This window comes from Artemia franciscana, chromosome 10, assembly GCF_032884065.1.
Source record: "Artemia franciscana chromosome 10, ASM3288406v1, whole genome shotgun sequence".
Classification (NCBI taxonomy): Eukaryota; Metazoa; Arthropoda; class Branchiopoda; order Anostraca; family Artemiidae; genus Artemia; species Artemia franciscana.
In genome coordinates this window covers 29,581,393-29,593,092 of record NC_088872.1, presented here as the reverse complement: position 1 = coordinate 29,593,092, position 11,700 = coordinate 29,581,393, and the positions used below count along the sequence as shown (strand labels likewise).

Sequence of the window (11,700 nt, the reverse complement as noted above, 5' to 3'; positions counted from 1 at the left end):
TTAAACCCTTGAAAATCCTAGGAAAACAAATTAAAAGGGGTACAAATTACTTGTGTTATAGTTATAGTTATAAATTTTATGAGTTATAGAGTTATAAATAGAGTTTTAGATAAATAGAGTTATAAATTTTATGAGTTATGAGTTATAGTTACAAATTTTATTTTTCGTATTTTTGTATATAAAAAAGATTTTTTTTTTTCAGTTAAGATATATTTTTTTTTAGCAAGTATTAAGTATTAGGATAGTGTACGGTACCCAGTTGTCGATTATGCATAGTAGATTTTGAGTTCAGCACAGATCAATTTGAATTCAGGACAGTTGCTCAGATGACATAGTCAAATTTGCCTCTGCTTGATCACACCTCAAATCTTACAATTTTCTCGTATGTTTCAGTGATACACTGCAAATTTGCTCCCCTAAAATGAACTAGTTTGGATTACTGAAAAAAATTGGTACGAACAATATTTTACTCCAAAATAAGTATATTTTTATGTATAAAGTATTACAAAATAAACTAAAACTATAGATTAAAAGCTCTATGGAATAAGCAAAATTCAGCTAGACCTAATCTAAAGGAAGCAGAAGTTAGAAAGCAATTTCTCTCGTCTCAAATTATTTCAAGCATTACTAGCTATGTTATAGTTTTTGCTTCTCACATCTGAAGCTTCACAAGAAATCCGTTACTACCACCAACAAAAACTGCCCCATCGTCACTAACAGCGATAGAATTTGCACATCCAGGTAATGGTATTGATTCCTTAAGTGTGAATTCATTTAAGTCCCAAATAAATAGTGTGTTGTCCCAACCTGCTCCATAAAGAAAAAGTCCATCCTTAGAGACATTAAGGCTTGTAATGATCATATCTCCAGCCTAAAAAAGATGCGTAAAAGGCTGTAGATTATTCTAAATCATATTCATTTAGACATCAAGCTATAAGATTAAGAAAAGAAAAACAAATATATCAATAAATAAATGTTTTGTGTTGGTTATTACGTACCCAATAATTTGAGAAATTAAGCTACCCACACGGACATGTTTGGGCTTCAATGATATTTTTTCTTTGCGATTTTAGCAAAATTGGTGTAAGGCGACTTAACATAGAAAGCTAACCAGTCCCTTATGTGTGGGGTTAAAGGAGGGCGTTAGACTATAACGGTAGCTAATAAGTGGCTAGGTCAATTTGACCCGAAATTTGTAACGATGCGGCAAAGTTCATGGAAACAAAAATGGAGGTTCAAGGAAGGACAGAAGATCCATCGATAAATTATTTAGTGTAATTAGGATAATAAAGAAATCCTTAGATTTCTATTTTTTTTTAATCAGTAGTATAGATTATGATTATGTCTTTGCCTCTTTCATTTACAGTCTACGGATAAATTTTGCTTTGCATAAAACTATAAAAAATTAGTGGGATAAAATAGCTAGGGAAGCATAAAATTACACCAAACGTTTATTTGCCGACTGTAAAGAATTATTTGGAAAAAGTATAGAAGAGCATAATTGAGCTCATAACAGGGCCAAGAACCCAAGTTGAAATCTAGTATTGTAGGGAGGTGGAGTATTATAGGTGGCAAGGTTATTTCAAGTTTTGTATTGGCTGGAGAGGATGAGATAGGGGACATAAGATATTTTTAGTCTTCGATCCACATAAAAATTTTTGCGTCATGAATCGCAATGGGCTTAGAGATGTTTCCCATAGAGGTAGCAAGAATTAAAAAAAAAAAGTGTTTACCAAGTTTATCAAAATAGCATATCTGCAAAATCTCAAGAATGGCTCAGGATATCGATTTGAAACCTTGGGAAGCATAGAGGGTAGGTTGGGAAAGGAAAATTCACCTTTTGCGTTGGAGGGGGAGAGGAAAGAACAAAATTTTTGCACTACAGGCCTCTTCATAACCAAGAATCGATTCACGGTAATGTAAAAAGTTCAGTAAAACCACAGCGTGTATACCAAGGTTGTCAAAACATACTATCTGCATTTCTCCGGAACTGCTGGAAGGATTGAGTTTAAACTTTCAGGGGAGTGTTATGAAAGGGAGTAATTCCTATCAGGGGCGGATCTAGAGAAAAATATTAGGATGACAATATGACAAGGGTGCCAATAATTGACCAAATTGACGAATTTATTTTAACAAGATACAAACAAACGGCAAAAACAGTAAAAAACAAGGAATGAGGGTGCAAAGGATCTTGGGGACAATGGGGTACCCCTAGCCCCCTGGATCCACAAATGATCCCAATTAAAGTTCAGTGGTTTGAGCCCCAATGTCACTTGGAATCTATGTGCTGTAAGCGACTTGCGAGGTTGAAACTTTCAGAGAGTGTTCGGGGATAAGGGGTTTTACATTTATGATAGGGGAAGAAAAAGGAGGGATCCAAAACAAACTGTATCTTTAATCCGCCTGAGGTATTCTGTGCTCTGATCCCCCAAGGAGTTTTTTTTAATAGAAAGGTAAATAAAAAAATTCCTCTGTTTCCAGGATATCAAAATAACATACTTGTCAAATCCGCGGAAGGAATTGGGAAGGGAGTTGAAAATTTTACGTTTTTGTTTCTTTTAGGAGGAGGGAATTTAAATTTAAACTTTTCATTTCGGCGAAGGATGAGAGGGCCAGACATTGTTCGATCTGTCAAATGCTTGTTCATCCAAAAGTTGGTTAATCAACCCGTGAAGCAACAATATCCAAACTATATTGGTATGTTCAGTTATGCTGTTCCATGGTTTCACTTATCAGTGATGGAGCTGTTAGTATTCCCTTGTCTATTTCGAAGGGGCCTCGTCTGAAACCTAGGGTTTGCCATGTTTATTACGCTGTTTCAAGCCTTGACTTGTCTGTGTTAAGGTTCCTTAGCATTCCCTTGTATATTTCAAAGGGGCCTTGTTTGAAACTTACGGTATGCTATGTTTAGTTATGCTTTTTCATGGCTTGAGTTGTCTGTGTTAGGTTTGTTACCATTTTATTGCCTATTTCAAGGAAGTCTTATTTGCAACTTTTGGTTTTCTTAGGGGTTTCTGGAAAAAAGCTTTCAAAGAGCCATGTTAATTTTAGGATCATGAGAAATAAATCAAAACCATTTACCGTCTTATTACGAGGTGTGGTCCTTCCCAACATTTTTAGTTTTATCTGGCCCCCAAGGACAAGTGATATTAAAATTACAAATTCAGGTGGGATTAGTTATTAGTAATGCTCCAAAAGTAAAGCCAAAAGTCTTTGGGGGATGGATTAAAAGAAATAAGTTAGAAAAAATCAGAAAAAAACAAGAATTTCATATTACGTTAAGACAATGGATTGCAATCCCTTTTTTCCACAATTTTCCCCATGTGAAAATTTTGCCTCCTCATCTGTATTTCTGTTCTGGCTTAAAAAATGGTCTAGTCTTTCCAACCTTCTTGGGCTCATCTAGCCTCCTTCTGCCTCCGAATAAATGTGACATGAAAATTAAAATTAAAATATAACTTAATATAGTTCAGAAAATTCTAAAAGCGATAGCTGTGAGCTAATTAAAAAAGGTTTGGAAAACAAATAGGCACACTTTATCTGCAGCTGAAAACCTGGATGATTTATACAATACGTTGTGATTAGAAAATCACGAAGGAACAAATATTTAGAATCTTGCGTATCTTGACGAACTTTGAAACGATCCTTTCTGGTAAAAAGTAGTTATAAACTACAACTAAACTATAGCTTGGGAAGAAAAGAGATAAAGCCAAACTACGAAAAATATCACATAGATGTCACTTCAATCTTCTGATACGCCTGTCACTGTCACTGATACGCCGCGTCTCTTATTGATAATTGTATTGTATTGTATCGGATTAACGACGCTTCTTGACTACTAAGGTACCTGCGTCGGCCCTGCAGTGCATTCCTGCAGCATGATTCGACCTCTGGGTCTCGTATTACCAAGCTAAGGTCAAACCCACTGCGCCACCACAGGACTCTTATTAATAATATTTTTTCATCACTAGATGTCTTAGATAATTCGGTGCTGGTTAGTGATATTTCTGATCATTTTCCTCGTATTTCCCGATATAAGAGTGCTGATCAAGCGCAGCGTATAGCATCATCATCTAATCTCCCATTTTTCCATTATGGTGATACTGAGCTAAGTCTACTTAATTCTCGTCTGACTGATCAGCCATGGTATAGTTTAGTTTTTAAATCGGACTTTAACCGCTCTTTTGATTTCTTTTATGATTTAGTGAAAAAAGGAATCCTGCAAGTTTGCAATCAGGGTCCAGCACCTCGTACTTCAAAAAGGATAGCGCCATTGAATACATGGATGACTTCAGGTCTCCACAAAAGCTGGAAAAGGAAAAATTATTTGTGGAAGCTTTACAAGGCTTCATCATCTGTAGCTCATCACGAACCGTTCATATTGAAGTATATTTAATTCTCTGTGTCTCCTTCAGTTTCATCAATGCTGATAATCGATGGTAAGACCATTCAAGGAGAAGAAGATGTTCAGCTAGAGCTTATCTCTTATCTTGCTAATATAGGAAAGACAACCGCTTCCTCTGTAAGCTCTGCAACTTCTCGTTGCGATTTAAGAGCCTATCTTGGACTCTCATTTCTGAATTTTAGGCAGCCCGTATCGTGAATACTCTTAAAGGATCATTAGGACCAGATAAAATTCCTACAAGAACTATCTGTGCCATTCTGCCAGCTATTCTGTCACCATTGACTAAGCTTGTCAATCTGTCTTTCGAGAAAGTCATTTTCCCTGAATTTCTCAAGCAGGCTAAGGTTATCGTGCTGTATAAAGGTGGTTCTCAGAGTGATCCCGATAATTATAGGCCAATTTTTCTCCTATCTGTTTTCAGTAAAATTTTTGAGAAGGCTATGCTATCCAGGCTTCTTAGTTTTCTGGATGCAAAAGAGTTTTTGCATGATTTCCAGTTTGGATTCCGAGCGAATCGCTCTACAGATCATGCTTGCACAACTTTCTTGAATTTCATTCATTCAGAAATAGATTCTGGTCATATCCCTGCAGCTTTATTTTTGGATGTTCGTAAGCCTTTTGATTCCTTGACTCATCGGATTCTTCTTTGGAAACTATCGCATATTGGTATAAGATCAAATGCTTTTTCTTGGTTTGATTCATATCTTTCTGGTAGGCTTATTTCAATTGATCTGCCTTTCCAGAGCCATTCTGAAATATATTATAGCGTCCCTCAGGAATATTTTCTTGGCCTCATTTTATTTCTGATTTATGTTAATGATCTGATTTCGGCGGTAAAAAACACTAGGCCTCTGGCATGCTGCAAGCTGTGTCATCCTGATGCAAGGGTCCCTTAGTTGCTTTTGCTTATGACACCACTCTTGGGGACCCTTGGGAAGACGGAATTTGATATCAAGTCTAATCTTGTGGTAATATTCGAGAAAATTATTTCATGGTTTAATGCAGATTACTTGGCTTTGAATGTTGGTAAGTCACATTTTCTTATTTTTTCTCAAATTGGTATAGCTTTCCCTCAGCATACACACCCTCAGGTGTCACAAGGCTCCTTGTATAGACCAGAGAATCGCGTGGTCCGGTTTATTGGTATCCTACTTGATGGAAACCTTTCATTTAGGAACCAAATAGCCATGGTTAGGGTTAAGGTCTCACGGAGTTAGGGTATCATTCGAAAACTTACATACATTTCCTTGATCTATTCTGAAGCTTCTTTTTTTCTGCCTTGTCCATTCATACGTTTCGTATTGCCCCATTGTATGGATGTCTACTTTTCCGTCTAAGCTGCGGTCACTTTCTGTCATGCATAGTGAAGCACGGCGACTGGTAATGGACGCCAACCGTTCCTCACCAACCCCTCTCTTAAGTCTACAATCTATTCAGATTATTTCTTGCGCTTCTTTTGTCTTTCATCAGCTTCAATGATCTCTTCAAAAAACTCCTCTGTTTATTTATGATTCAGCTCCATATAGCCCTCGTTCTTCGTATAATATCTGCATTCCACCTACCCCTAATATTCGATCAGATTTTGATCCCCTCACTGCTGTTCAGCAGGTTTGGAATTCATTACCTTCTTCAGTACAGAGATGCCACATCTGTAGAGATGCAGATGTCAGTACAGATGGGACTTTTAAAAGGATTCTTAAGGATCATTTAGTAAAGAATCAAACAGAATAGAATTTTGTTTTTGTTGTTTCTCTTTCTTTTTTCCTTTTCCCCTGAGGAGTTGATGTCCCATGAGTGTTTGTTTAGGGTGTATGGTTGTCTTCTCTGTGCTTTGACTCCCAGGTCTCAGGTATGTTCTCTTTTTCATCTTATATGCTATTTGGCTATTGTTCTCTTTTTTTGGTTGTTGCTTATATTGTATTTTTTTTGCGTTCCCCTTGTATCCCTTGACATTGAGCCTTTCGAGGGGGAATAAGAGTATTGTATTTCCATTTTGTATTTATTGTGAATAAACTCGCTAGGAACTTAGTTTTATTTGTATGATGTACTTTAATGTATTGAAAGAAATGTATGTAATGTATTTACCGGTAAGGAAATCCTCTTGTAGAGGTTTTGATGGCTTAAGTTATGCAGAAGATCGAAAGTCTCCCAGAATTTCTGTCCGTAGTAACAATAATACTCCTTTTCATCCACCCGAAATTCTTTAGTAGTAGCATTAAAAAGGATTTTTACCAAAATTACTATTCACCGTACATTTTTTAGTTATATTCAAATTACATCCAAAATTGAAATTACAAATTTAAACGTAGGATGGTTCTCATCAACTTACAATTACTGATTTACCCATTTTAAAAGCAATTAATGAGGAATTTAAGGGGCCGGTACCTCAAATTATATCTTGGTTAGGCCTGGGTATGATTTGGAAAACAATCACAAATTAAATAAGAAAAGCGCTTTCAAATGAAAGCAAAGAACAGATTTGAAAGACATTAGAACATATTTTTCTTTATATGAAGGGGACTGCCTCCTCCTCAGCTCCTAACTCTTTACTGTGAAGTTGGGCTTTTTTCAAATTTTTTAGAGAAAATTTGCAATTGGAAAGATAAAATTTTTCAAACCACTAAAAAACTTTTGTTTAATGATTAGGATGTTGAGAAGGGGACAGTCCCTCTCATATACTGAGTAATTTATATTTGTTTTAAGTTCTAAACTTAATCCTTACTTTTTCTGAAAAACATTTTCTATTAGTTTAATTACGAATCATGAAACTGTAAAGTCTTATGAATAAAATACCTTTGGTAACGCAGAGAAAATGATAAATATTTCAATGATCTCTGTTTGGATTGTGATGGGTAATTCAAACAGTTCGTGGTACCGAACTGTATGGAGCGACCCGGCTCAATAGTAACCAAAACTTGAAGAAATGAAAATTAGTCTCATTTTCAAAAAAGGGGGAAAGACCCCCTCGAAGACAAAGAATTTTAATCAACTTCAGCTTTTCAAATAACCATACTGTAGAGGTTTCAAGCTCATATCCGCAAAAATGTGGAATTTTGTAATTTTTGCCAGAAGAAAGATCACGGATGCGTGTTTGTTTCTTTTTTTTCATGGGTGATCGTATAGACCTAGTGGGCCTAAAACGTCGAGAGAGGGCTCATTCTAACGGAAATGAAAAGTACGAGTGCCCTTTTCAAGTGACTAAATAAACCGGAGGGAAACTGTGCCCCCTCCCACGCCACTTTTTTCCCAGAATCGTCCGACACAAATTTTTAGATAGCTTTTTTCTTCAGCATAGTTGAATAGCCCAATAACTATGTCTTTAGAGATAAAATGACCTCTTATAGCCCCTGAGGAACAGTTTTTAAGTTATAAATAAAAAAACTTTTTTTTTTTAGCTGAAAGTAAGGAGCGACATTAAAACTTAAAACGAACAGAAATTACTCCGTATATGAAATGGGTTGTCCCCTCCGCAATCCCTCGCTCTTTACGCTAAAGCTTTTAATTGTTTTAAAAAGTAGAATTGTGGCAAAGAGTCAAACTTTAGCGTAAAGAGCAAGGGATTGCGGAGGGGACAACCCATTTCATATACGGAGTAATTTCTGTTCGTTTTAAGTTTTAATGTCGCTCCTTACTTTCAGCTAAAAAAATTAGTTTTTTTTATTTAATTTCTGAACGTTTTTGAATTAATGCATGTTTGGTTTTGGCTCTCCGCACTTAAATTATTAAAATGAAATTTGTATATTAATTCTTTTTTTGGCTAAATGGCTTTCTCTTAGTTTTGATCAGACGATTTTGAGAAATAAGGGGTGGAGAAGGAGGCCTAGTTGCCCTCCAATTTTTCGGTTACTTAAAAAGGCAACTAGAACTTTTAATTTTTAACGAACGTTTTTTTTAGTAAAAAATGTACGTAAATTAAGAATTAACTTACGTAACAAACTTTCATAATCTTATATTTTTATTATGTATACGAGGGGGTTTGTACCCTCGTTCATACCTCGCTCTTTACACTAAATCGTAAGTTTTGTCCCAATTCTTTAAGAATGACCCCTGAATCAGAAAGGCCGTAGAATAAATAGTTGAAATTACTAAAAACACTTTAGCATAAAGAGTGAGGTATTTATCTCCTCCTAAATACCTCGCTCTTTATGCTGAAGTATTTTTAGAACCCCTCATATGCGTAATAATCTCTGTTCGTTTTAAGTTTCAATGTTTTCATGTTTATTTAGAACCCCTCATATGCGTAATAATCTCTGTTCGTTTTAAGTTTCAACGTTTTCATGTTTATTTTTCATGACTATGATAGGTTTTCGACTATGTCGAACAAAATGGCTATCTCAAAATTTTGATTCGTTGACTTTGAGAAAAAATGAGCGTGGGAGGGGGCCTAGATGTCCTCCAATTTTTTGGGTCACTTAAAAAGGGCACTAGAACTTTTCATTTCCGTTAGAATGAGCCCTCTTGCGACATTCTAGGACCACTTGGTCGATACGATGACTCCTGGGAAAAAGAAAGAAAAAAAACAAAAAACAAACAAGCAAATAAACACGCACCCGTGATTTGTCTTCTGGCAAAAAATACAAAATTCTACATTTTTGTAGATAGGAGCTTGAAACTTCTACAGCAGGGTTCTCTGATACGCTGAATCTGATGGTGTCATTTTCGTTAAGATTCTACGACTTTTAGGGGGTGTTTCCCCCTATTTTCTTAAATAAGGCAAATTTTCTCAGGCTCGTAACTTTTGATGGGTAAGACTAAACTTGATGAGACTTATATATTTAAAATCAGCATTAAAATGCGATTCTTTTGATGTAGCTATTGATATCAAAATTCAATTTTTTAGAGTTTTGGTTACTATTGAGCCGGGTCGCTCCTTACTACAGTTCGTTACCACGAACTGTTTGATAAAATTTACTCATTGTTTTATTTGTTATTGGGAAGTATGCATACATTTTCGGGTGGGGAGGGGAGGACGAATTTTCTGCTGGGAGGAATTTTAACGGGAGAATTTTGCACGGAAAGGGAAATTTCCAGGGGGTGAACGTTTCAAGGGAAGTTTTACACTGGGTGAATTGGCCAGAATTTCTACGCGTTATTTCTTTATATGTCTTGCTTTCTCTTTACCGATTCAATTTTAGGGGTGGAGATGTTAAGGGTAATTGTCCGGGGTAAATTTTTACCTCGTTCAAATCTGAATTGTTCAGAGGATATTTCTCTGAGGAGGGGGATTTTCCCGTGGAGGTGAAGCCAGGTATACTGACGTTATTTAAAAAACGATCAAAAATTAAATCTAAAAAACAAGTTTTTTCAACTGGAAGTAAGGAGCAACATTAAAACTTAAAGCACATAAAATTATTACGTATATGAGGCAGGTTGCCCCCCCCCCCTCAACAATTCGCTCTTTACCCTCAAGTTTAAATTTTTTCCAATTCTTTACAAACAACTCCTGAAATACAAGAGTCACTTAATTAGAACAACAAGTAACTTTTTTTAAAGTGCCGAAAAACTGTAGCACGAAGAGCGAGGTGTGGAGGAGGGGTAGACAACCGCTTTGATATCCGTAATAATTTCTGTTCGTTTTAAGTTGTAACGTTGGTCATTTAACCTTCTTGTCATTTGTTGGTCATTAAACTTAATTTAAAAGGTTTTTTCAACCTTCAGTTGAAAAAACTTGTTTTTTATTTATTTAATGAAGCTTAGAGACAAACATTTATCTAATGAAATGGAAAAAGTATTGCAATTAAAGTAAAAGTATATAAAATGAAAAAAATAATTAATTACAAAAAATACAAAAAACAATAGCTTACTTACAAAAACTAAGACTTCAATTTTGAAATCAGTATTCAGTTCTGTTGAGCAATGCCGAAGCGTTGGACGGATATTCTTTTAACAATGTCGAGTTTTGAACTTGGTAATCAAACAGCAAAATATTTAAGGCCTTTAGACTCAATTGTTTACAAAAAGTAACGTATTATCAAAGTAGTTTGTTAAAAGTAATATATTAAAACTAAAATTAGGAGAAGCAAATAATTTTTTTTTAATTCAATATTCTAGTCCAATTTTGAATAGCAAAAAACAATATGTTCGACACCTCTATACTTCTTAACCGTAAAAATAATTTTTTTTTTCAAAGTGACGACTTGATAAATACAATCAATCCTGGAAAAAAAATGATCATAAAAAAAAATAAAAAACGTATCGGTTCAGAGGGAGAATGCAAAAATTTCCCAGCATTCCGTTCAGGAAAAACATTTCTGATTGTAGTGACTTCAAAGATCAGCTCATGGATACTCATGCAATGCAAGCAAAAGTTGACGGCATATTTTTACCGAAATTACCCTTTATTAAGTTGTTGTACTTGTGTTTTATATAATTATACGAACTTGCTCGTGTACTAATTACTAATTAGTAAACTGCATAAGTAAACTGCAGTAATTACTAATAAGTAAATACACATTTAGGATCACTATGAAAAGCTGATTCTCTGATTGAATGTTATCAATAGTTAAGCTCTTATACTTTCGTTATTTTATTGACAAGGATCGTTTTTTACTTACCATTCATTGCTATGAAAAATTTGATCTTTTTTTTGCTGCAACCAAATCATATAGGAAAATGTCTGCGAAGAACTAAAAAGGAGTCACTCAGTCACCAATTAGAAGTTATATTTTCCTTATTAAGGGTAAAAATCTATTGGCAGGCAGCTAACAAAGGGGCAGCTTACATTATTCCATGTTTTCTCCTATTAAGTTCTTTTTCCTTTGGTTTCTTTACAATTACTTTATAGTCCCAAATTTCCCAGGGGCCATGGTCCTCCCTGCCCCCCTGCCGGCGCTCATGCAGAAACAACAAAGTAATTCAAGAAAAGGAGGAGAAAAAGTGGAAGGTAGAAGCTTACCTTGAGATTAGCGACTTTCGAGAAGTTCATATTGTCATCTTTCCAAACATCAACGGTGAAACCATCTCTGGACTTGATGCACAACAGGTCTTTAGTCAGTGCAATTGGCGCACTTCCATCAATGGATTTTCTAACAACTGCTTTAACAACACCACCTTAAGCAAGATTACATTTATGTTACTTAATGCCCAAAGAAACGTTCCGTTGGTGTCATCTCAACTAAGTCAAATTTCATTCATACAAAAGAATTTTTTATTTTACTATTCACAGATGCTTCAACGTGCTTCATAATTCTGTCATTCGCTGACAATCAAAGTAAATCATGTTTCTCAAGGAGATATGGGTTGAATTGTAGATGAATTTTCTAAATATTATTATATATTTTGTCCTTTCAACTTTG

The 11,700-nt window shown here is 35.2% G+C and overlaps 1 protein-coding gene across 1 annotated transcript in view; it reads right to left on the bottom strand.

The window, feature by feature from the left end:
- Positions 1–464: 464 nt before the first annotated feature.
- LOC136032038 (trafficking protein particle complex subunit 11-like) overlaps positions 465–11,700 on the bottom strand; it is a 155,589-nt gene continuing 144,353 nt past the window's right edge. The window contains exons 23-24 of the mRNA XM_065712128.1: positions 11,301–11,455; positions 465–871 (exon numbers count right to left, since the gene is read on the bottom strand). Coding sequence (XP_065568200.1) covers positions 653–871; positions 11,301–11,455 — 374 coding nt within the window. The 3' untranslated portion in view covers positions 465–652. The remainder of the gene's footprint in view (positions 872–11,300; positions 11,456–11,700) is intronic.